Source organism: Syngnathus scovelli, chromosome 11 (genome assembly GCF_024217435.2).
Source record: "Syngnathus scovelli strain Florida chromosome 11, RoL_Ssco_1.2, whole genome shotgun sequence".
NCBI classification, from domain to species: domain Eukaryota; kingdom Metazoa; phylum Chordata; class Actinopteri; order Syngnathiformes; family Syngnathidae; genus Syngnathus; species Syngnathus scovelli.
The window spans coordinates 10,238,438-10,264,979 of NC_090857.1; the positions used below are offsets into that span (position 1 = coordinate 10,238,438).

At 40.7% G+C, this 26,542-nt stretch overlaps 1 protein-coding gene across 1 annotated transcript; it reads left to right on the top strand.

Annotated features, from left to right (window-relative positions):
- Window positions 1-568: 568 nt before the first annotated feature.
- On the top strand, window positions 569-26,501 carry atg7 (ATG7 autophagy related 7 homolog (S. cerevisiae)). The gene is made up of 19 exons (XM_049734959.2): window positions 569-1,006; window positions 1,803-1,963; window positions 2,083-2,137; window positions 2,416-2,533; window positions 2,600-2,677; window positions 2,756-2,872; window positions 3,657-3,803; window positions 3,884-3,972; window positions 4,501-4,622; window positions 5,093-5,183; window positions 5,506-5,650; window positions 5,726-5,884; window positions 7,801-7,995; window positions 8,081-8,320; window positions 9,312-9,427; window positions 10,341-10,416; window positions 11,521-11,601; window positions 14,046-14,168; window positions 26,024-26,501. The coding sequence occupies exons 1-19, from the start codon at window positions 945-947 to the stop codon at window positions 26,054-26,056; spliced, it is 2,208 nt and encodes a 735-aa protein (XP_049590916.1). The 5' UTR covers window positions 569-944; the 3' UTR covers window positions 26,057-26,501.
- The last annotated feature ends 41 nt before the right edge of the window (window positions 26,502-26,542 follow it).

A 26,542-nucleotide genomic window follows, 5' to 3' on the forward strand; every position in this document is an offset into this window, starting at 1 on the left:
CTTTAATGACTTGGCTACAGTTCATTTTCTGTGGGGGGAATGACTTTTTTTTTTTAAATATAATGATTGCATGAATAAAATAACAAAAATAAATGGTTTAAACAAAACCATTCCTGTAAAATTACATAATTCATCAACTTAAAAACAAACGCAATACAAGGATGTGTATGCAGCTCATTTCATAGATTTTTTATTTTACCTAGTATATATAACTATATTCCCAGTCATTTTGAAGCCTGAACCTAATTTGTGCTGATTCAATATTTGGTTTGCAGGAAGCTCAATCAGGCTCTAATAGAGCACATTATCATATTTTGCATCGGCTGTTATCACAGTGATTAAATCTCTGACAGGATAGTAATGAGGTCATAATGATGCAATATTTGAAATTAATTTATCATAATATTATAGAGAAATGCTTTATGCTGTGAAAATTGTTGATTCTTGGAATTATTTGACAAAACATGCCACAAACACGTTGTTATTAAGACGCATGATAACAATTCCTCTCTTTACGCTTTAATTCAGCAGTGTACTTTTTGGACGGTGCCTTACTCACCTGGTCATGCAGCGTTTCCCAAACTTCCTGGATCGTTTTCGTTTCAAACAGCTCCTTCCGGAACGTTGGACTCCAATGCGTTGCTCTACAGCGATGTTTCATATCAAATCTTGAATGGACGGTAGTGTCGAACAGGATTATCGACGTTTAGTTCGACTTGCTTTGCACAGCAGTGATCGCGCGGATGCACAGTGTTTATAACTTGTGCGCACTTTCACAATGAAAAAGACCCGTACCTACAGCTTTTTGTCAGTATTCTCCTTCTTTGTCGTTTGTGCATTCGTGTTAACGTTTTTATTTTTTGTATTTTATTCAATGATGTACGCACCATAAACTCGGCAACCTTTGTGTTTTAAATTCGGTTGACGTCTATACCCATGATGCAATGTATTGTGGTGCCTTGCGTAATCACGTGACCAAAGGAATACGGAAGCGAGGATCTCCAAGGTAAGCGATCAAGCTTAGGCGTCAATTTTGACAGCGTTGTTTGGCTGCTTTTGACATGAGAACATTTGGAGAATGCAAGGCGGTTTTATTCGCCTAACCGTGCTGCACCCATTCACTAACGTTGCGTGAGACTTTTCTTTAGGGATCGTTGGCTAAAAGTAGGTGAAAAAAAAATTCCGAAATATTCGACGGAGTTTTGCATCTAGCATTAAAACCCCGCGGGTTATTATTTAAATAAAAGATAAACGACGTTGATGGTAAGGAATAACACTAAATGCATATTAAAATTGTTCACTACACATTTTAATTTAAAAACGACATTCTCAGTTTAATCATTTTAAGATATAAAATCAGGCAAATCAATTATGCATAGTCTGAAAAAATGTTTTTCCTGGGTAGGGTTTGTTGTAAAATAAAATGTCTACATCTGTGTTTATTCTAGCACTGAGTATTTATTATAACGTCGGACAATTCAGTCCAACCAAAAGCACTATCATTTTACATTGATAAAATGAAACAAATAATTTAAACTAAAAGTTACTTAGTTTAATAAATAAATAAATATATATATATATATATATATATATATATATATATATATATATATATATATATATATATATAGATCCAGTGAAAACTGCAGATAGTGATGAGCGACACAGCGGCTGAATCGGTCACGTGACTTTTTCTTAATGCGTTCCTTGCACCGACATGAGGTTTCAATCATGAATTGGACACATGCGCTGATGCGTCGGTGTTGATACTAATGTGTCAATTGTTTTTGGTACCCATAAAGTGTCTTGATGGCGGCATCCAACTCTGCAGAGCTCAAGCTGCAGTTTGCACCCTTCAGTAGCGCGCTGGAGGCAGGCTTCTGGCATCAGCTCACGGAGCGAAAACTCAATGACTACAGGCTGGATGAGAGTCCCAAATGCATCAAGGGGTACTACTACAATGGTGAGATGCAAAATATAATCAGATACAGATCAAACTGTGTATTTTTCTCTGTGACAATAAAAAAATGTAATCAGGGATGGCCAACTTCATAAACACCTCAACTCTTGTGTTTCATTCAGGTGATCCAGTTGGTTTGCCCACCCGTCTGACCTTGGAATTCAGTGCGTTTGATGTGTAAGTTGGAGGACTTGTCTTTGAGCCAAGAGGGCCAGGCGGCAACAATTTGAACAGATGAAGAGGGGTCCAAATTGTAAATGAAATGTGTCTTGACAGTCAAGTGGGCTTTGCAGCAGATGGCACTGTCATAACCCCTTTGACTAAAAGCCTCGTTGTTGAATCTACTTTGTCAAGCCTCACTTCAGTATCACAAAGACATCACACCTTTGTGCAGTTCAATCAAAACTGTCAATTATTAATGTCAGAAAACCACTCTTTGTATTTTTGAACAACAGAGATGGGTCCACACCTGCCCATTGTTGTGAGGCTGTTGGGAAACTGTACAACACCAACACGCTGGATGCCTTCAAGAGTACTGACAAGAAGGCCTTGCTGGACAGAGAGTCCGAGGAGGTAAAATACTGCACATCAGAGGTAGGGAACATAAACGAGCAACCTTAACAAATGTTGGTTTTGTAGCTTTGGGCTGCCATACAGTCCGGAGATGCGCTCACAGACCCGAGGATCCTCTGCCGGTTTATTCTGCTGACATTTGCGGTATGTGCAATAAGCGTTTTGTAACATGTCACATGAAGTTTAAGGTTAGCTAACACTTTTTTTTTCAACTTGCACCAGGATTTGAAGAAGTACCATTTCTACTACTGGTTCTGCTTCCCCGCTCTCTGCTTCCCAGAGGGTATAAAGCTCATAAAGGAGCCTTCCGTGTTGGCAACGGTTTTCACAGCAAAACAGGTTGATATTATTTATTAGCTTGGTAAAAATTTGCAATTTTACAATCACCCAGAAATTTCATTTCCGTTTCTGTGATTATCATCACATTGTTCCTCTTTTGCGCTGTCCATCTTTACTGACATCACAGTCACAGCGCAAACACCAAATTCATGTTGGAATTATCAACATTGTATATCAGCACTTGCATTATTACGATTTCATAGTGGCATAGGAGATTAAAAAAGTCCAAAAGTCTTGGCGTGTAATTTATTTTGTAATTTAAAACCCGAGATAGACTCATCTATCAATCTGTAGTCTGTAAGTGAAAATTAATATATTGCCAATTTGACACACCACAGAAGTGTGTTGTTAGGAAACCTTCCAAATTTGGATTAAAAAAAATAATAATAATATTCACCATTCCCGTCAAACATCTAAAATATGTTCAGACACAAATATCTGAATTCACTTTACAGGTCCTTAAAATTGCTATCATCAGCAGACTACATTTTAACTTGGTGTCCTCACAGAGGTCTTGGGCAGTACAGTACAGCCTCCGCTCATTATTTTTAATGAAAAAAAATATTTAAGAAATCAATAAAATTCCTCAGTGCCTCTTCCGTTATGCATCACATTTCATTATGCTTTATTAAATGATGGATATTAAAAAGTATAAGTTATTCATGATTGCCCTTCTCTTGCTGGATAGCTATATAGCAGCAGGGGGGTTCGTTAGATCTCGCCACCATACATCATAAAAAGTTTTCTTATTTATTTATAGCCTCTAAATGTGTCTCTGCCTCAGATCTCAGCTTTGCAGGAGGCCTATGATGGCCTGTGTATCAAAGGCAGCACTACTGCGGTTCCCTATTTCCTAATGAAGTATACGGATGACGCCGTTCACTTGGCCCCATTAGCAGAGTGGGGGTCATTCTTCGCTGGCACGCAAAAGGTTTGTCTATAAATATTTTTTTGCCATCATCCTGACGCTGAATATTATACACATTCCTGTTTATGGTTTCTACTTTCTAGGTCGCTGTGGGTGTGTATGACCCGTGTACTCTGTCTCAACATCCAGGATGGCCTCTGAGGAATCTACTGGTCCTCTTAGCCAGCCAGCGGTAAATATGTGTCTTTTTCGATTGTACCATTTTCCTGGCCACATGACTTTGACAAGACGTTCTTGTGCAAGCGATTTTTTTAATGTCCATAATGAGATGATATTTAAGAATTATCACAGTGGGCCAGCGGCACTACAGCAGATTCTTGCCAGCTCATAAATGCCCCCCCCCCCCCCCCCCCCCAAGTCAAGTGAAAACCTTTCAAATCATTTGCCGCAATCACTGACTCACGGGCACTTTTTAGCCAAAGCAAACGTAATCTATTTTGTCCCACGTCTTCCTAAGCAAACCGTTAAAACATAATTGTTTATTCTGCTGATGGGAGAAATGTCTCATTTTTGCCAAGTTGTTTTTCCCCTTGAATTTGAGTGTTGTGTTGTGAAAGTGGCTCTTCAGAACCATATTAGGGAAAATGCGCTACTGCTATGTGAACTTGTTTGGATAATACCCTGGTGAGAATTTGTCAATGTGTGAGGAAAAAAAATCACATTGCATGCACATTAATTTTGCATTTATTTTTTGTGTTAGGGGTGCAAAGGTGGAAACAGTCGAGGTGCTATGTTTTAGGGACAGAACCCTACAGGGAAGCCGCTCCATTCAACACAGCGTCGTTTTTCACGTCAAACTACCTGAACTTCCATCTGACTCTGGTAATCTCTTTGGGGGGGCAAGGGTTGTCTTATTTTTTGTTTTAAATAATATAAGCCAGCGCAGTGTTGCTTGCCTTTGTTCGGTGGCTTTTAAAATTCTAAGTAGAAGGTTTTTTTGTTTGTTTTTTCATTCATAATAGAAATGAAGCCTCCATTTTTATTTTTTTAAGGGGTGTTTAATATGGATGTGTCAGTGTCTTCACGCATGACTTTACGCTTCACTTCCTTCATGCATAAGGGAAACTGCGGATGAAATGATAATAGTGGGAGGGGAGCGGTGGCACTTAGTCATCTGTGAAGATTTTCAATGAGTTCAAATGAGTTTACTTCATCTGCCTCTCGGAAAAAAAAGCTTCATAATTGGCTTAATGAAATAAGTCTCAAAAGTAACATACGTCCGTCGTACATACGTTCTCTTTGTCACATATACAAGTAGATCTTGTTTATTTTGCTTTTGTTAATGTCTGCAGCATGTCCTAAGAGTGTTGGTTGGGAAAAGAACGCCAAGGGAGCGATGGGACCCCGAATGGTCAACCTCAGTGAATGTATGGACCCCAAAAGGTATTACTTGAAAAAAAAAAAAAAAAAAGAAACCAATAATAAAGCCCATACTTAACTGTAATGTCATTCATCAGTAGATAGCAAGTAGCAAAATGGCCGCCCCCTGAAATGGATAAAAACGGGTCAATTTTGCTGCTTAATTCATATTCCACTAATATTATATTATTCAGATTACCCATTAATACAACCTTTCCTGACATGGACAATTAACAAAAGATTTGCTTGGTTGTGTAATATTGTGAAACGAATAAAATAAAATAAAAAATCCATAAAGCTGACTGTCCCAAAAAGGGTTTTTAACTGTGCTCACTTTCTCTTCCAGGCTTGCCGAGTCATCAGTCAATCTTAATCTGAAACTGATGCGATGGAGATTGGTCCCTTCATTGGACCTGGACAAAGTAGTCAGCACCAAGTGTCTCCTGTTGGGAGCAGGAACATTGGGCTGCAATGTGGCCAGGACACTGATGGTGAGCCTGAAATAGATATATCGACGTAGTTACTAAAAAAAAAAAAAAAAACAAGACAATACTTTCCTTGTGTAGGGTTGGGGAGTGAGACGCATCACCTTTGTGGACAATGCAAAGATCTCCTACTCCAATCCGGTACGGCAGCCTCTCTATGAGTTTGAAGATTGTCTCGGAGGTGGAAAAGCCAAAGCCATAGCCGCCGTCGAGCGACTCACTAAAATCTTTCCTGGTGTGGTGAGTTCAGTTAATATCCACAATAAATATATGGAGAGTATTGATTTGTAATATCTACGACCACATATGCTGAAATGTGTAGACATCGGAGGTTAGTCTCAAGTCTTAAACTTGAAATGTCAAGCAAATGTCAAGCTAGTCGAGTCAAGTCATTGCTTTTGTTTTCTTCAAGTCGTACCATCTCGCTCACTCACAACATATATTGCAGAAATAAAATCTGATTTACACCTTAAAGGTTAAATTCATAAAAACTGACTTTGGAATCAAATCTATATCCTGTATGGACTGCGCTCACTTTTGAGATTGTCGCCCTATGCCAAGGAAATTTCTAAAACTGGCGACTTGAATCTGACTCTTCAAGTCACGTGACTCGAGTCGAGTCCCCTCCCCCCACCTCTGGCAAACATGAATAATATAATTGCTTCTAATTGAGGTGTGATGGTTACATCATGCAGAAGATGAGGCCTTGTGATATAGATTAATCCTTGTTAGTGTATCGTTGTTTTTATTTAATGAGCTCTATCTGACGAGACCTTCGGTACTGTGAAGAATGTGTCAATGGAAAAAAAAAAGTTTAAATGAATATTGATGAAGGAACAGCTCTGTGCTGATGCGTGTGGCTTTGCTTTATAATGAATGATTATTTTTCTATTCTCTGGTTGAAAAGAGAACTGAACAGTTAGTTTAGATTGAACATTTTAAATCACATTTTTAAACTTCTTCAGGAAAAATATGCCTTAAAGTTCAAACTATACTGGAGTTGGATCTACACATGTACATTTTTTGGTAATCCAGTATATTGTTGAGCATTATCTGGCAATGCTCAGTTTAAAGTTTTGAAAGTGAATTTCATTAAGCACAGAGTTGGTCACCTTTTCTATTCCCATAATAACTCACTGTCTGACATGACAAATTAATTTCCCAGAGGATGGTGAGGCCAAATCTGCAATATCAAAGTTAAATCAAATCCACAAAATGTGCAATTAGACCTGAAAGGTTGCTATAGATGAAAAGTGATGTCTGTATTTTTCTGGAAGGTAGAAGTCGTGTTCGCCTATTTACAGATTTTGTTTTCTTCTAGAAGCAGCCGCAACCCGAAAAACAAGCAAAACCTTAACATATATGTGTCAAAATATTAAAAGAAAAATCCTAGTATGAATTATCAACAGTGACTCTCAAAGTTCCACATGCATTAGTCACCACGGTAACACAAAAGCACAATTGCATACACGCACTTTGCATCCTGATCCCGAATGATCGTCTTGCGACTTGAAATGCCGCATACACTTCAGCCAACTCTGAAGGTTTTGCAGTGCTTGCGTCAAAGTCAGCTTGAGGTTGAAGGCCCAACAGCTTCCCACTCAATGACTCACTCAGAATTACATTTCTTCTGCTTATGCTGCTGCTAATGTGTATTTATTTCTGCGCTGCTTCGTCACTGGAACTGAAATAGACACTGCCACTTCCATAGGGGATCATTTCTATAGTTTGGTCTTGCATGCCTACTATCAGTTAAGACCATAAACTAGTTCATTTATTTATATTATTTTTATGGTTGATTGAGTGATTTCTTTGTTTGTTTTTGTATTTCTTTTTTAAGTTAAATATTTTAATAAAATGTTTATCTACACTTAAGTTTTTAGTACAGGTGCTTTAAACTGGTCATTTAAAAACAATATAAAATAATCTTGATAATAGAGATTCGATAATATGGAAAAAAATAATTGCGTTATTTATTATTTTTGCTGTGTGGCCCAGCGGTTGTGTTTTTGAGTATCCAGTAGTCTGTAGTCAGAGGCATCCTCCAGGGAAATCATTTTCCACTGGGTTGCTCAATCATAGATGGAAACCTGACATTTCTGATGTTCTCCCTGACTTTACCTCAACTAAACCCATGCTTTTCCATCTTTCATCAGAACGCAGAGGGCTTCAACATGAGCATTCCTATGCCGGGCCACCCGGTGAATTTCTCCCAAGCCACTCTGGCCCAGGCGCAAAAAGATGTGGAGCAGCTGGAGAAGCTCATCTCGGAACACGATGTGGTCTTCTTACTAATGGACACGAGAGAGAGCCGCTGGCTGCCCACCGTGATCGCTGCGAGTAAGAGGAAGGTAAGGATGGAATCTTGTGAGAAAGAAAGCTCATGATGGGGTGAATATCTTTGCTTCACAAATTGTCATCCGTCTGTTTCGGAAGCTGGTGGTCAACGCCGCTCTGGGCTTTGACACATTCGTGGTGATGCGCCACGGCCTGAAGAAGGCTCGCCAAAATGGCGGTGGCGACGCAGACTCCTCACCTTCCTGTTCATCCGCGTCCTCTTCGTCCTCCACGCCAGTTGGCTCGGCGTCCTCTGTCCCCACATCTTCCCTGTTCTCCAACATTCCCGGGCACAAGCTTGGCTGCTACTTCTGCAATGATGTTGTGGCACCAGGAGATGTAAGAACCCAAAGCACATACTATTTATTTTGTCATGAGGTGTGTCACTTTAGCATTTTAGGCTATTCAAGGAACTGAGATGGCAGTTCTGCAAAATTCAACCTGTATTTATTCAACCAGACGACTTTCCAGATATGTTTTATTCTGCTACTTCTCAAAGCATCGCACTCATTGACCTTGACAGGTAGCTGTTTTTATCAAAACACAAGCACGTTTTGTTGCTCTGAAATTGCCAGCTCCCCGCTTGGTGCGATTAGAAAAAAAATCCTCGTGCAGGCTTATTATGGTGACCACATGAAGTCAGATTATACCTTTCAACATAACAACCCACTGTGAAGCTGAAACAGAATTTCGTCTTCTTTTTCTTTTTTTTTCCTCTTTCGGCTCCACTGATGCTTTCTGTTTTGGTCTTTTTCCTCCCTCACTGCATGAGTATGAGTCATTTTAGAGAGCGCACTCATCAGGTATTGAAGGCTGTGTTCAATTGTAGGTGCCGTTCAGCCGCTCTCTGCTATGATCACCCTAAGAGGCTTACGGCTAAATTCTGAATGCAATTCTCTATTTTGTAATGCATTCATCTAAATTCAGAAATTTTTGCTTTTCAAAATGTGTCAGCTTGCCCTCCTTCCACACGCAAGTGCGCGTGCCATTTTAGGGAACGTCCATCACCCTGATGTGTGTCCTTGCATAACTAAATGTGTAGGGTTTTTTTTTTTTTTTTTTAAAGCTCTGGATTTTTTTTTTTTAAACTCTGAATTTTTCCTAGTCATACGCAATACTTTGTTTCTACAAATCTTGCATTTTCAAAAATATCATCTCTTTAACATTCATAGAAAATCACAATGTCCCATAACTGGGGAGCTTTTAAAGGGAAGTGCAATCGATCAAAAAGAAAAAAAAGTGAGCGTGCAAGAAATATAGGTAGTATCTATCACAAATAGACGTTTTTAATCTCGGTTAACCGTTTACTTTATTTACTTTTTTTAAATAGTCAACCCGGGATCGGACTCTGGACCAGCAGTGCACTGTCAGCCGACCAGGCCTGGCTATGATTGCAGGAGCCCTGGCAGTGGAGATGATGGTGTCCATTTTGCAGCATAGTGAAGGGTGAGCACAGTTGCCACAGCAACGTTATCCTAAACAAAAGTAATGACAGCTGTGTATTGTGTGTTAAGTCGTTTTTTTTCAATGCGTAAATGTTCATATGAAAGAATTGAAATAGCTTTTCGGATTTAGAAATATGTAATTAGTGTATTACTTTTTCTGTATCTTATTTTTCCCATCATGACCTTTATTTTTGTGGATTAAGATGTGACAAACTTTGAGTCAAACATTGAAATGATTTTCAACGGTTGTCATTTTCCAATAGATAAATGTCATGAACTATTTAATTCCATTTTCGATACTGCTTATCCTCATTAGTCTATCTCAGCTGACTTTAATGGAGAGGCAGAGTACATTCCAAACCGAAACCGACAGCTAATCAATATTAACGGCGAATCTCTTAAAATATTAAGATGGTTGCCCCCCCCCCCTTTTTTGGTCAACTGAATATGAATGTCAGGTCCTAAAGTTAGACATAGTCTGATTTGCAATTCATGGTGGAAAATTACAATGTGCTTGTAGCGTGAATTTAAATTCCTGCATAGTGAATGCATCTGAGGTGTGATAACTCAATTTTAAGCAAATGTGATTAATATATTTGCTATTCTGGTCTTGCATTGAAAGTTTGGAGTCCTTTACTTTAACCTCGTGGCTCTACTTATACTGCCATGTTTTTTTTTTCTGCATCTCGTAGCCAAGGTTACTCAGTACAACTCAAAACGTCAACTTGCGGCTTTTACATTCCTGATGCATCGTCGCTCTGCGAGTGCTTATGACCTTTTATTCGTTAGTGCTGCTTTTCCCCATGGCAGCAGTGTTTGATTTGATCCAAATTGCTCATCATCACTGCATGGTATTCACATGATGGATGTCACCTTGTGTGACTCTGCTCCTCCCTCCCTCTCTCATCTCACAGAGGCTATGCGGTAGCCAGTAGCAGCGACGACCGAATGAATGAACCTCCAACGTCGCTGGGCCTTGTTCCTCATCAGGTACTAAGGACTCACTGTTCAACACAACATGGCGCCCTCATATAGCTCCTCGCACTCAATGATGATGCAGTGCACTTCTATAGTACTTTGAAATCCAACCACATTCAGGAAAACAGTGAAACCTCCAAAAGCGAAAACTTGTAAACTTAAACCAGACAAAGTAGTCTAATTAAATTAACAGATTCCGTTTTTTTCACCTTGTAAATGAGTACAAGATGATTTTGTGTATGTAGATAGCCAAGCTGTGCTTCTTTGCAACAAGTTCAGGTGTTAACTCTCTCACATGACATTTGCAGCATCATCATCACTTTGTATTCATCACACTGACAAATTCTGCCATTTGCGCGACACATCTGCTGCTCATGGTGTCCAAGGAAAACGGCATGAATATGTACTGCCGCGTGTGTGTTTGAATAGCTGGTGATGAAGATAGAAGGTGATGTGGCGAATGTTTCCAGCTCTTTTTCCTCTGTAATTAAAAGTTGCACTATGCCAGGCAAGGCTTAAAGTAGCTTAGTTTTGTAATGTTGCAGTGACCTCTTGTGGCAATGTGAAGAAGGTACAAATTATGCGTTTGAGGAGGTAGTTTATATACATAAATGAGTCTTATCAAATTATTAAATTTATTCCTCTAAATGTCCATTAAAAACAATACAATTTTTTTACGATTATTTTAGTTGGGGTTTTTTTGCTTTTGAATTTATTTTGGGGTAAAATATCTATTTCTATTATTCTCATCTTAATATTAATACTGTAAATAATTTTACAATTTATTTGAGCAAAATATTGTGACATTATACTGTTGAAATATTTCTAAAAAAATGTTTTTTTTTTTTAAATCATACAAAATAAGATTGCTTGTGTAAGAATGTACAGTAAGTGCTGTTCATATCCCTGCCACGAGAGAACGCCCTCCGCATGTTTTTCAACCATGGGATGCACATGAATTTGAAGCTGCTCCAGAGGCCTTCAAACGCCGGATTTATTGCCTGGCTAAATATATCCGTGACATTTTAACAGGAGTTGCGTGGATATAAATGTAATGTGTGTTGATATGTTTACAATGTCAGCAAGCAGTTTAGTTTTTGATGCCTCTCTCCTCAGATCCGCGGCTTCCTCTCCAGGTTCGACAACGTCCTGCCCGCCAGCCTGGCCTTCGACAAGTGCACCGCCTGCTCGCCTGTTGTAAGTGGCACAACATTGCCCCCCCCCGCCCCCCCCACACACACACACACTCCCCACCCTTCCCTTTCATCCACCTATAACTGAAGATTGAGAACTACTTTACATCAGCACGGTGGGCGGTGTTGTTTTTGACTTGTCCCATCAGGATTAAACATGGCGTGTGACCCAAAATGCAGAAATGAGAAGGGGGTGGGGGTGTTGTCTGTATGTGTGTGTAGAGAGGGTGTTGCGGGGGGGGGGGGGGGGGGGAGATTCCCATAATTCCTACTTGCTGCAAAGTCAAGAGAGCGTGTGTTGAAATGTTGCTCCTGGAGGACTGCGGAATGCCAAGAAAAGCTGGGAATTCAATCAAGGGGCAGTTGCTCACCGATGTCCACGGCTGTCTTACAAGCTTGTGTGTTTTCGGCCTATAGTCCTGCCATTTGGTCTCGGACAAAGCAGCGTTGCAATATGTTGCATCACACGCTGAAGATGACATGCAGAAGGAAGGGCTTGATTGATTGCTTCGTCCTTCATGACATCTGAGTTTTATGCAAATACGGCAGAAATGTGTACGAGTCAATTCAGGCCACACATTTTACAAAATAATAATATCAAGCAGCTATGGACACTGACCGAACTGAGTTAAACTGTACCGCCTGGTGAAAACGTGGCTCGGGTGTTAAGAGGGAAACAGTGGGAGGAAGTGAAGGACTCGCCAGAGTCTCCCTTTTATCCCCCAATCTCAATGCGGTCTTTGTGTCTATAAAAAGGTCATAAAGCCAACGATCACACTTTCATGTGAAGCGCGATCCACAAGAAAGGGGGATAAAAGTTTCTCCAATTACGTTGCTAAGTGTCTCGTTTCTGTGACTGATGAGATTATTAGCACAGTACCAACCAGTGTAGTCGAGAACAATCAGGAACATGACAGAGGAAAAAAAAAAAGGTTCTATTTTGATTTGCTTTAAATCGCACACACACGCTTTCCCGTCCCTGTGTTGCCTTTGAGCCCACTTTTTTTTTTTTTTTGGTCCTCTATCCATACAATTTCACATCTCAATCTGCAGTTTTACACTTTTGGCTCTTTCCTGCTCCTTCTGCACCCCGCTTCCCCCCACTCCATTTGTGTGTCCAATCAGCAAGCCGTTCATTCGAGTGTATGTGTGTGTGTGTGTGTGGGGGGAGGGGGGCAGTCAGCTGTGTCCTGCCAGGTCACTATGGAAACAAAACAATTCAGGCCCTGTCTGGGTTGGAGCAGTTCATGTAGAGTTGGGTTTTTTTCACTATGTGTGTGTGCGTGTGTGTGTGTGTGCTTCCTTACTCTATGTTGGACCGCATGCCAATAAAACTACGCGACGCAAAGTAAAACACCACTGATGTGGATTCGTTTTAAATGATGCCAGACGACTCTTACTATGAGCTACTTATGCTAACACCACCAAATATGATACCTCTATTCTTAGAATTTGTAGGGGTTTTCCATGGTTAAATTCAAATTTGGTCCCTAGTTGGCTCTACTTGCTATATATGATGATTGACTATGTGACTTCCACATGATGAGAAACAACAAGACAGATCGTGTCTTAAATTGCTTAAAATTTTTTTTTTTCATTTTGTTCATTTTCGATTAATGAAGTCAACACCCCGTACTTGCAGCGTCTCACACCACATGTTGTTTATGGCCTTTCACTTCCTGTGTTCTTCTGAAATCCGCCGAGGCCTTCGTGGTTACTTAATGAGTCAGTGCGTAGTTTGTGTGTTTTCAAAGCCAGCGACAAACGTGCCGTGGAGACCATATGTACATTTACACAGGCAGTCAAAGCCACTGAGTCACTAGGTGTTTGCTCATCGTCTGGGCACAAAAAAAAGATCATGGGCTGAGAATGTGTGACACAAAAAAATTGAGAGGAGAAACTATTCAGGGAAAAACACAATTTAGGGGCTTAGCTTATGTTATCATTTAATAGACACAGCAGTTAAGAAGGTGTCTAGTCAGCAGGAAAACGTCTCACTGTTAAGTCGATAATTAAAATAGCAATCCTGCAAAGTGCAGGTAGCGTTTAAAGGGACTGATCTGTGACTAATCCCTATTTGACAACCCCCCGCCAAAAGTGTCCACTTATAGTTTTTCATGACTTAAATAATGTATTCAAATCATATTCCATCCACTATTTACTTTCAACTCAATAAAATACATTTTGGCTTATACACACATGGGCTAAATTGTTAGTGCTCCTCTGTTAATGACAGAAAAACTCACAGTTGTCACAGAACTAACTTGAAAAAAAGTAATCTTTTTTTTTTTTTTTAGATCAAAATTAATGGGTAAAAAAAAAAACCTCATGAAACATGTCTGGACAAAAATAAAGATTGAAAAGATGCCAGTAAATTGAGTTATTAGCTTGGCAATAAACTGGATTAAAAACTTGCTCGCTTACATTGTGCGTTTTTGTTTTGTCTAGGTCCTGGACCACTACGAAAAAGAAGGCTTCCACTTCCTGTCCAAGGTGTTTAATTCTTCACACTCTTTTCTTGAGGACCTTACGGGATTGACATTGTTACACCAAGAGACCCAGGCGGCGGAGGTAAAACACACTCTCACCACAAAGTTGTCATCATTGTCGTCATTATTGATCCCCATTGAGACGAATTATATTTGGACTAAACAGAAGGTCGTTGAAAAGGTTAAATATTCATCAGTGGCTTGTGCAAGATAGCTGCCATAAGATGACAGCCAGCTTCAAAGGCAGATATAGCTGCATTGCCTCACACTGTTGTCATGGCAACAACACAAAGAATATATGCCACTGCGGAAACCAGCGGTGTAAAGTTCCAAGAAACATCCCAGAATACTCCGGGATGGAATATGAGTGTTTCTCCTCAAGACTCCCCTCTGACATGAGAAAGAGGGGGGAGACAAAAATAGGGGGAAGTAGTGGGGGGGTGGGGTGGGTGTTTGGGGGGTCAGGTCTTGCCAAGCTGTGGGAAAATCCCACGTACTTCCTCTCCGACTCCTACTCATAACACGGAGGTGGAGGAGTGAGGAGAGGAGGCAAAAGATATCAATGAAAGAGAAAAAAGATGTTTAAAGAACCTTCTTCTCTTCCGTCCTCCTCGGGACTCCTTCTCTCCATCCCCTAACATCTTTCTCCTCTCTGTTTGACGAGAGAGAGTCTCTGTGGCCTAATGTGGCTCTCTTCAATCAGAGGATGAAGTGATTGTTTTTTTCGTGCTCGGCCCACAAGCACCCCAAGTCTTTCCAGTAAACACATTAGCCAAATTCGTGGAACTTGAGAACAAATTCAGCTTATTACAGGCCATTCCATTAAGGGCTCTGAACCTTTTAACCCTCTCATCCTACAGGATGGCTGTCTTTTATTATTATTATTTTATTGTTGGAACCCTTTTCACATGGTTCAGAATAATTCATGTCAAAATCCTTCTCAGAGCTTTTTTGATTTCCCTTCCACACAAATGGATGTTGTAGTTCTACAGGAATCGATTAGTGTTCCCTGCGTGACTCATTTGTATGTTTAAAAAAAAAAAAAAAAATTCTTAGTATGTGCTCTTATTTTCCTTTAAAGATGCTAGTGTGCGTATGCGTGTGTGTAACTTTTCTAATGCACGTCACCAGAGGGCTGTAATATGCACTTAGGGCCTATTTCGAGCGAACGGTAACCTGAGAAGTGCTTTTCATGCGGTCACTGCAGGGTTTTTCGAGGAGTTCAACTTTGGTTAAAGTTTAGACTGAACGCTCGCGTATGTGTGTGTGAATGGCGCCTTTGTGAGAGCAAACCCGTGGAGATTCGGTTAGGAGCTCTCACTGGGATGGAAAATGTGTGCCGTGGGTCTGGCGTCCGGCCAGTTAGGTGCGTGTGTGTGTTCTGTTGCATCATTCAGGTTTAAAGGGGGGAGAAAAAAAAAATGTGAGTCCGTCTAAATTGGATTTGGCCTTTGAGTTCATAGTTTGATTTACAGTCACTGCCTCGCTATTGTTGGACCGCAGCGCTGGGCTGTAACTGCCTATTAAAGCCAGTACGCTGACTTTTATATCTCGCGCGCCATCCTCAATTTGCCCTTGCAGCCGTCATACTATTCAAGCTTGTGCTGCCTTAAATTGTTGTGACTTGTTTTGTGTTTTTGCAACAGAGAAAAGAATTGACGTTGAAATTAGAGTCGGGTACGAACAAAACTTGCCTCCTAACAATTGTACTTTATGCATGCTGTGTATGTTCTATTCATTCATTCATCGATCCACGTAGCATTCGGTATGAGTCACGTCCTCCTCCATCAGAAAGATGAGTTCTTAGTTTCCTACAATATATTCCTTTGGTCATTTCCAGTAGACTTTTGTTTTGTTTTGGTTACCATAAATCTATCTGTGTATGTGTGTGGATATCCCACACAAGAGGATGCGTGACCAAATGACCCTCACAATACAAAGACGCTTTTTCTGCGGCCACCTCTTGCAAAGCGGGCCCCGGCCAGTAAGTCACAAGACCCGAGCGGCCATGTTGACCTCTTGAGAAGACTGTCTCACTTGTCACTCAGTTTGGTCTGCTGAATACAGTCGTCATTTCTTGTCTGGATTCTATTTCCATTGTTCAATGGACGCAAACATTAATTCTGAAGTCAAGATTAGCATGATTTGCAACTGTCACACAAATACTCAGCGATTAAATCTTCTATTTGTCTAACTTGTGTAATTTTCCCAGTTACAGTTATGCAACAGCAATGGCTGTTATTAAAGCTATTTCAATGAAAGTTGCATCACTTTCTGCGTCACTATATCCAAGGTAATCTCCAGATGTGTTTGTGAGCGGTTGTTTGATAATAGCATGCCACAAAATCACTACCCCCCCACCCCTCCACCTCCGAGCAGGAGGAGCAGCAGGACACCAAGCCCACCTACGCTTACTCCGGTCGCAGCTCCCCTACGTCAAAACACAACTGCTGACGATAAAGTTGATTTAGTTTTGCTGGCCGTCGGCGCTCTCAGGCTCTTCTCTTCCTGTCTCTCTAGCCCACATAAACACGCCGACGCAAACACACACTCAGTGGCGTCAGAGGGCCCCATGTATGTCAAAGCTTTATCCAAACACAGCTACGGTTGCTACATGCAGCAATTATTACCAGATGGAGAAAACACATTAGGGCTGCCTTTTCATTAGCAGCCTACACACGTACTCGTTTTTAAGTTTTGAATTTCAAATTTTGTCCTTGGATGGTCTTGACTCTCTTGTGTCGACACATGATAACCACAATATTAGAAACAGCTTCTCAGTATGATACAGTGTAAACCACTACTCTCTAAAGTGAACATTACAGTTGTATGCTACGACCAAGCCTCACCACAATTAGTAGGGAACAACCAAAAAAAAATAAAAAATGCTAGCAATTGGGGAAAAACTGTTTAGAATTGCTTGTATTAATAGTTTACACAATAACTATACCACAAACTTTGATCCAAAACACATTTCAAGCTTATCTTACAACATGAACCTGAAATTAAATGACTTACAGATTTGATTTTTCGAAAAATTCCCCAGTGAAATTACATGCATGCAGTATAGGCTCTCGGCAAACAACCAGGGCTAAACTAAGCTCCGCCCCCAACTTATAAAGCTTGTTTTGCAGGGCAGCAAATGGGAATTCACTACAAACATTTTCTTTTTTATGTTAATCATAGTTCTAAATGTCAAACACAAACTACTACTGTTTGCATTTGTTCACAATGGGGAACCCAACAGAACCATGATTTCCGGCAAACTGTTATACCCTGTTTAATCATGAAGAAATGATTTGCTGCGACTTGAACTTTCTCTCGGAATGATCCGCTTTTGTATTTCTGTGTATTGCCTACAAGCATAGCACGCATGCCAGCACGCATGCCACCGGCATTCTGTATCATGGCTTCGAAGCATGCGTGTATTTTGGTGTCATGTGCGTATGCAAACGATCCCGTGCTCGCCACGCTAATAATAAATACTCGCGGGGAATGCATGTCTGCTATGCACATGCATAGTTCACCTTCCTTTCTTTACATAGATTCTGCATTCAGTACAATACCCTGAGGGGGGGCGGGTAAATCTAAATTCAGCAACATTATGTCAGTCGGCGCTTGACTTAAAAACCTGCCTCGTTAACCTTTTCCAATTCTGTCTTGCTCAAAGGTTACGGTCCTTTCAGGATTGTATTTTTATCTTCGACTAGATTCCCCTTGCTTGATCCTTCAACTTCTGCACATTCGTGGCATACAATGGAGGCCATTGTCAAGTGTAATTATATTCGTCTTCTTCCTGGGTGGCTGCTGTATTGACTTGCAGCAAGCCTCCCACTAAGATGGAATCGATTTTCACAGAAAAGGTTTTGAACATTTTAGCTATTCAAAGATTTGAGTCGAGAAGAGATCACAGTATCCTGTTATTTGATAAATTGACATTGACTGCTAGCTCTGGTAAAACCAAAAAAAATGCACCTTTGACTTTGATAGCTGTCAATGGCCATACTTTTCATTGAAAAGTAACAAGTGAGAACAGAAGTTGCCGTGGCAACCCTGGATTATATGCTTATTAATAATATTGGACAATGTGGAAATTTTCATTCATTAATTTCTCATCTATTTATTTTGAAAGCATGAAATAAAAATATTCCATCAACTTGTATATTTCTAAAGAGTCTAGATTGTTTCCAAACTATAACATGAGGCATTAGGCAACACACATTCTGTGGCATGGCTTAGGTAAGCAACGATGTCATCATTCCTCAGAGTCCATTCTTTTATTCGGTCCCTGTCGAGGTATGCAATGCAAAGAATTTGGTCCTCGCTGAGCTATTCTCATTTGAAGGCTGCAACCATTCATTAGTTATTGTCGTCGCTGTCATTTTTTCAAAAATTCAGATCTTGAAGCCAATTGCAATCAGCAATTTAATGGACAAGTCTCTCTTAGAGCCATAAAACAACCTCAGCCTTCCCAAAAACATTTTGATTTGAAGCGGCCATTACTGGGAACATTTTGGTTATTTGCTGGGGTCTGTAAAATTTACTGTTACTGAAATGAATCAATGAAATGATGAAGGTGCTCTAAATGTTTTTCATTGGACAGTAACGTTATAACCAGCAGGCGATAAGACCAAGGTTTTTTTTTAGCTAATTATTACTGTTCTGTTTATTATAAATAAATCCGTCCATGGTAGTTGGTGTCATGAAGGGGTGCGGGTGGAGGGCAGAGGGGACGCATTGGCACCGACAGCAGCTGTCCCTCGCCAAAACAGGCTCATACAGAATTACTATCATCAATCATAGACGAGTTATTTTCATAAACAGGACCCTTAAAGCCATCTTTTCCCCCCACACGCATGAGGAAAGTATGTATCCTATACATGGCTCCTGCTTACTGGCGCCAGTAAGCCCAGTGAGATGTCTTCTTCCGGACTAGCAGCTGGCCGGCCAAAGTCACGGACAGAAAGAGCCGTTAAGACGTAGTTGGACCACTCGGCATAATTTACTTCTCTTAGCACTGACCCATTCTTATCTTTGCTGGCATATCAGCACTATTCGAAAAATCTATTTTAGGTGTGCATTGGTTCTTTGTGATGCTCCTGTACATTAATGAACTTTGGCTAAGGATGTTTTTATTCCATTTTGCTTGTTCGCAGCTGTGCGCTAATCTAAATTCATTCATTTGCCACAATTTGGCGCCAAATCCTTGGTTACTAAGAAAGTAGTAATTGGTGTCATGGATGAGAAAGAGCTAAACTGATAGACTGATATTTTAGTGTTGTCACGGAAGGAGCCAAGTTTAGCCTGGGTTGTTAGTGGAAGTTAGAGAGTCTTTGGATTTCAAGTACATTTTCTCAAATCAAATTTTTATGGGTAGTATAAGATTTTTTTGAAATGATTATTAATATAGGCATTGTTTTATTGGCTTTTTTGGAGGGAAGGCACACACACACACATTGGTCACAATGCCAACTGATAATCTCTTTCCCCGGGCAGTGTTCCGTCCAGCACATGGAGGACAGCGATAGGATCGAGCCCTAGGAAATCGACAATGAAGAACACACACACACACGGGCACACACAGCATGCTTCATAGACCTAAACAAGACAAGGAGATACACATCTTAAGGCATAATTACCTTGAGCGAATTTATGTCTGGAAAAAAAGAACAGCACAATATGGATAGTTGGCATTACGTTTGTAGCTGTTTCAAACAATGCTTAATAGTTCAAAAGTAATAAAAAAAAAAAAAGATTTGAGCCTAAAATGGTGGCACAAAGAGCCTTTGTAGTGGAAGACCGACTGCTTGTTTGTTTCTCATCGTTTGTGGTTTACCAGGAACTTTGCAACAGTGCTTTTTGTCAAGGCTTGTAAGCTTCGTTCAAGCTTTGGTTCTCTTGAAGGCCTCAAGTTTTTTTTTTTTTTTAGAACATCGCACTGACGGAAAGGCTTTTGGGATTTCATAATTTGGGGTTTTGTCGTATATGTGTGTGTGTTTGTATGTGCTTTTTATGTAGGGGGGGGATGTCCTTCCAGCCATTGCTCATCTGACCACACATCATTTGGCTTTGAGTCATGTCTCTAATTAAACATAGGGCAGGTCTCAACTGGCAACACTTGCACACACGCCGTCTCTCAAGTTGTTATTACCGTGCGGCTCACTGCACATAAAGTAATATTGCCCAACCACAGCGCAACTGAGAGGCCTCACGCTTGTTTGCTCTTAAACACACTCAAATTGAGATTTGCTGCCACTTATTTTTTCAAAATGTTTACAGATGAATCCAAATTGGAATTCAAGTTGATTAATCTGTGATTGTAAAGCCTGAATATATTTTTAAAAAAGCCTACGCCAGTTAGAATAAATTGGCTCCCAAAAATGTTTTCAAACTTCCTCAAAGTTACATTGTCATGCAATCTTGCTCACAGATCAAGAAGAACAAAAAAAAAAAAAGAACTCTGGCAGTAAATATTTAGTTTGTAACCAAGGTGTTAAAATTGTGACGTTGGTGAATGTGACTCAGAAAATGTGTTGATAACCTTCAAGTGTACAGGAAGTGTGTCCGAGAAGTTACCGGAGGAGTGGGGAGCCCGATAGAGGGACAGGAAAGAGGGACATGGGAACCAGGCAGATTACGAGGTGTGACAAAAGAAACAAGACTGTGGCGCTCATACTCTCCACTCAATGCCAATTGTGGATCTTTCAGCTATTCTGCTCGTTGACTTTTCTCACCGTATGCTATTTTTTCTCTGGCTTTTGTGTAACACAAGGCTATGACGCAACTGTCAACAAGTCTTGAAGCATCTCAGAAAAGATCCTTGGAGAAGTTTTAGCACTCTTAGTTAAGCCTGTGTTGAAGTTAATATTGAAGCGGAATAGTGGCAATTCAGATTTGTTCATTGATAATCACAATTTGTAAAAGCAGAGGAAAATCAAAATTAAAGTCCGATCGTCTCAGAGCAAGGGCATTATGTGACCCACTGGAGAGAGTAAAACATTTCAGGGAAAGTGACATTGAGGGGAAAAAAGGGGGTCCATGTCTGTCGGAGTCCCGGGAGAAACAACAGGACTCAGCTGTTGCTCCACAGGCTACCACACCCGGCAGAGAGCCACTCGGTTTGTTGTTGTAGCTGGCCTCTATAACTCTCCAGAGACCAGCCAAGGTGGGGAGGGGGGGAGGGAGCCGAGGTACAAAATAGACAAGAAGAGCAAATATGTGAAGATTAGACCAACACTTTTTTTTGTCTTTGCTCCGTCATGATGAGGTTCAGCTCGGATCTTTGGGCTGGTGCTTTGTTGGATTAACCCCAGTTTATGAAAACACGGGCGGGGGAGGGAAAGGGGGGGTATCGATGGGGCTACGTGACTTTGCTGGGACTGGCTCATAAGCTCTGTTCCCAGCAAAAAAAAAAAAGGGCTGTGAAACGTCACCACTTTCCCTCTTGTGTCACCAGCACGTCAGCCGCCCTTTACCATAACCTCTTGGTATCCCATAATATGGAAGCAGACCACCAACACAGACCTCCGCTGTAGCTCAAAATGATTCAGCTCCGTCTATTGCCGGAATAGAAGCAGGATTTTAAAACATTGAGTATCGAGTTAAAATTTCCAGAGAAATTCTGGTCAAATTCCAATTTATTACTATGGTCAAACGTGATTATATTCCTGTCCTGACGTTATCAGAACTTCCCAGATTTAACCCGGTGGTCATGCTATTCTTTGGGCCCGCCTCTTCCTCTCTCCACACCCATTTCTTCCTCTTCCTGTCCCTGTGATGAGGTCGTGCACTCCCTTCAGTGTTCCCTCCTGAGAGGTCTTAATGAGGCCAGAAACAATGAAAACGCAGCAGGGACCATGGACAATCCATGGCGGAAGTGGACGAGCACTCATTTCAAGGAGGGGGACGCTTATGACTCTTTGGTGAGTCAGTCCAGCCAAACAGAGAAAAATAAGAGTTATGTTGGATTTCTGGCCAATTGTGTTCACTTTGCTTTAACCCTACTTGTGGAGAAAAACTGACCACATGACACGATGCTGCTAGAAGCACCTGCAACACAAGGCTTCATTGTGACCTGCAGGTCACGCGTCTCAGACAGCGACTCACCTTTGACCGTCGCACCCCATTTTAAACAGCGCCCGAACACACTGCAGATTCCCGCCATACCACTCAGGGAGTCAGAATGTCACATCAGACCACATGAGGTCATTATTTTTTGGGCAAACTAGTCATGTTACCCTTGGGGCTAACTAGTACCTACAGGCAAATTGTTTTAATTATCTTTTTTACATGCTATAAAATATATAAATATAAATATGTATAGTATATGCGCAACAATAAAAATAAAATACTACATTTCAAAAACTATAATGGCAATGTTTTGACTTCATGAAGTCCTCCTAAGAAAGAGTCATAAAAAACACAAAAAGCCTATTGAACCCTGAAAATAGTTTTCCATTGTTGCTTTTTCCATATTTCCACACTGCTAATCAAAGCTTTGACATCGGCCACACCACCCATACCGCGTGGCCCATGTTATTCTCTCCAAAACCAATATGTATTGTCCTCAATTTTTTTTTTCTCCTGCAGCATTTCAAACATGTCAATTAAACCAAAAACGCTGCCATCGTCTCAGTTTCTTTTGCGTCACCGACCAAAAAAAAAAAAAAAAAAAATATCCTCCTTCTTCCTCTTTCCTTCTTGGTAGGTAGCACAAACCACATCAGTGTGTGTGGCCCACTAATTGCATCTTACATGGAGCCAGTCTCCATGATGAAAGCTCCACTTTGTGCTTTGGTGTCACTTTTAATATGTAAAGCAGATGTGTGTTTAATGGCCGAGCCCATCAGCGGTTGTGTCAGAGAGTTTGCGCACCCACCGAGGGCCCACCGCCATATACGCAAAGTCCACTTACTGTTCCCGATTGTTTGTAGATTTTTCACACTGGAAGCATTGCGGTACACGTTGCAACCTTTCATTCTGACCTTGCGGGTTTGATTATCAAAAATAATTTCTCAAGTCGTTTTGCCACTTGCTGTCGACTGAAAATTGACAATGACAAAATTAAAAAAACAGAACATTATGGATAGTGTTTCCAGACCCCATCGTATTTGTTTAGAGGCCAATAATCAATGGTGATGAATTGGCCGCTAAACAGCTCATGTGTCCGATCCCATCTCGGGATTAAGGATGCTGAGATATCAGCAGCAGCAGAGCTGATGGCAAACACAAACACATTACATGCAGCTTTAGCAGAGAAGCGTCTTTAACTTCCGCCGGGTAGCAGCGATAAGACGCATTTTGCATTTAAAGATGGCTGCTCGATGGCAGCCCGGCCAATCTTCTCTAAGCATGCGTGTTTATTTGTGTGTCCTTTTTATATGCCCTCCTCTTCTCATTTATAGTGCTAGCACAGCCTCCGAGTTGGATTTGTTCTGTGGCAGAGATTGTGATCAAATATGCTTGTAAGGCACTTAAAACCTGAGTGAGATGCGGTTTTACTTTGTAGTATGTAGACTGTCGCTATCTAGGCTTGGCATATGTAAAATCTTGGCTCTTAACACAAAGTAAAAAAGTGTCTCTGGAACGGCTTGTTACTCTGCTACTTGTAAACTGGTGTATACTTTTAAATAAAGATGCCACAGTACAGTTACATTTAAGGTTGGATAGCTAGCTAGCTTATTCATTAGTTTATAGATGGTTTGTGTAAAAAAAACAATAAAAAACACTCAACCAACATTTAGTTAGTAAGTGGGATAGCTACATTTTATACAGACCAAGTTTTGTTATGGCCTAATGTTTTGTTATGTTGCTGTTTTACTACGGCCAACCAGATTCCCCATTGCATGCATGTTGCATTTTAGTGTTTAACAAATATTAGCTTGTAAGTCATTTCACTCGCTTATCTGTTAACACAGTGGTCCCCAACCTTTTTTGCGCCACAGACCAGTTACGTGTGAGAAATATTTTCGCGGACCGGCCTTTATGTAAATAAATAACACATGTATATAAATAAATAATACATTTAGAATAAATATATAAATACAATGAAATAAAATGATACGACTGGCATAAAAAAAGTATAAACGACATAAAAATAAAACTCACCATTACGTTGAATTTGGGACAAGCCGGTCCCATCTAGGCGTAATCTAAGACAACGACACTCGAAGTGGTTAAGGTTTGTCTTTTAATGCAAGATGCTTGGTCTCCAATGTGCCGAAGCAGTTTTGAAGGCTTCATTGCCTCGTTAGCTAGCATGCTAGCCTGTCGCCACATATGCAGAGTCACCTGTGGCAATAAATCCATATTTTGAGTAGGACTCCAGAAATTTACCTTTTCTTAGAAGCCGTAGGCTCTTTTTCTTCCGTCTCCTCACTGGGCTTTTTTTCCCTTTCCGAAGAAGCTTTCCTTTCTGTTTCTTGCTCCTTTTTGCTTGCTTAGCGAGCTCGACTGGGGTGACGTCACGTTACCGCGACGAGCGTCTTGACCTTGAATTAACCTTTGTCAAGAGACACAGATACACCGACGGATGTAATTGGGTGAGAATCGCCAATTTTTTTTATATTTTTCAAAATAAATTCTTACTCATTTTTGCTAGCTTTGCAGGCTCGACTGGGGAAACATGTCTCTTGACCTGAATTAATTGATCGTCGATTAAAAATAGAAAAAAAACATTTTTTTCTGTGCAGCTTGGCGTCCCGGTACCAAGTGACCCACGAACCGGTACCGGTCCACGGCCCGGTGGTTGGGGACCACTGTGTTAACATATTCTGGCCCACTCAACTTGTTGGCTTCACTTTACTGCGCCTATTCAATGTTACATAAGAGACCCCTCTCCCCCTTTACCCCACTTTCCGCCCCCCGTCTTTTATTTTGTGCAAATTACACACACACACACACGCAGTCACATACACATGGATGAGTGCAGCATGGCGGGTGTCCAGAGAGGCTCACCGCCTTTCAAAGAGCTCTTTGCTCGTCATCCTTTTGATGCCGGCTGGCCAGCACCACTGTTGTCCTTTGATATGAATTTGTCCTCATTCTCCACCCTGTGAGGGAACCACAGCAGCCTGGAGCCAACCACGCACACCAAAACCACGTCCCAGTGATGTCCCGCGGCTAAGTGGCTCCTGCGCATGAGTTAGGATCCGTGTCCCCAGTGTGGCCGCCTCCGGGATCACTCCATAGTTCTGAGTGCCGCCATTTTTATGTATCATGTCATATAAGGCTGGATGATTTTAAAAAGTATTTTTTTCACTCAAACTTGCAATTTAATGCACTATTATTTTTTCACTGTCTTAAGTGCATGTTTTTGCACATAAGTCACAATACGAGAGAATCAAATTTATGGAATGAGGCCTTCGTCAAAGTTGAGGAGCAATTGCTCGTCCCCACTGAGGCCTGCACTGGAATCCTACGTGGTTTAAACCAGCACTTTCTAAGGAATGCAGCATGGATGTGTCAAATGTGTGTGTTTGTGCGTGTGTGTGTAACATTCCAGGCAGTGTTAGAGGTATGTGAATTACGTCTTACAGAGCGGGAATGTGAAGAATCTGCTGCCACGAAAAGACCACTTTTGTTTACTGACGCAGTGCTGCCAAGGAGGCTAGTGCTTGCGTGTGTATGTGCGTATGTGTGTGTCACATGCTCCTTTCATTTCCTGTTAATAAGCTTTCAGTCATAATTGTAATTACATTAGAATGCTCTGAAGTAAAACACAATCTGTTTCTACATTTTATAATTTTAAAACACATTTGTAGTAAATTTCTACTTGTTTTTTTCCTCACATTATTTCATTGGTTTCCTAGTCAGCACTGGACAACCAAATTTGAACTGAATTATTATGTTCGAGCTAACTCAAGATGGCGGCGGCAATTCAATCCAATTTCTGTACAAAATTTGGATTCCTAATGTGTTATGTTGTTTTTTTAACAGATTTGGGATATGAGTGATGACGAGAGCATCTGAGGAACCAAAAATCTTGAGATTTGGAACGCCACAGCCATCATGTTTCATGTCAGACCTGCACATCACGAACGAATACAGGAAGAGTTTTGAGGTGAAAAGACCAAAACATCTTCTGACAAGTTTCCACTAACTGTTATTCCCACCAAATTTCTAACCTTGAATGTACAATTATTGGTGTTTTGATAGTTAATATGTGACCTTCACACACTGAATGTTCACTTATGTTTCATGGTTTTTGAAAACAACAGGTCTAAAACAAATTGTGTCGTCATCAAATGGTGTTTACTTGGTCACGGTATTATTTTCATGTGCAATAAAACAAATATTGCCACTTCTGTACTCATTACACATTGAATGTCATTTGATTGTACTAATTAGTTTCATCAGTGTGTAATCAACTAAATACTGGAGCAAAACCTAATAAAAGGTGCCTTTTGTATCTCGATACGACTTTGCTCAAATGCACAAAGCAGTCAGTGCACAGTC

Excerpts from the sequence above, each read along its gene's own strand:
- atg7 (XM_049734959.2), top strand. The coding sequence starts at position 945 with ATGTATTGTGGTGCCTTGCGTAATCACGTGACCAAAGGAATACGGAAG. Across the intron at positions 3,973-4,500 it reads GTCCTCTTAGCCAGCCAGCG|GGGTGCAAAGGTGGAAACAG; the intron begins GTAAATATGTGT and ends TTTTTGTGTTAG. Across the intron at positions 5,651-5,725 it reads ATGTGGCCAGGACACTGATG|GGTTGGGGAGTGAGACGCAT; the intron begins GTGAGCCTGAAA and ends TTCCTTGTGTAG.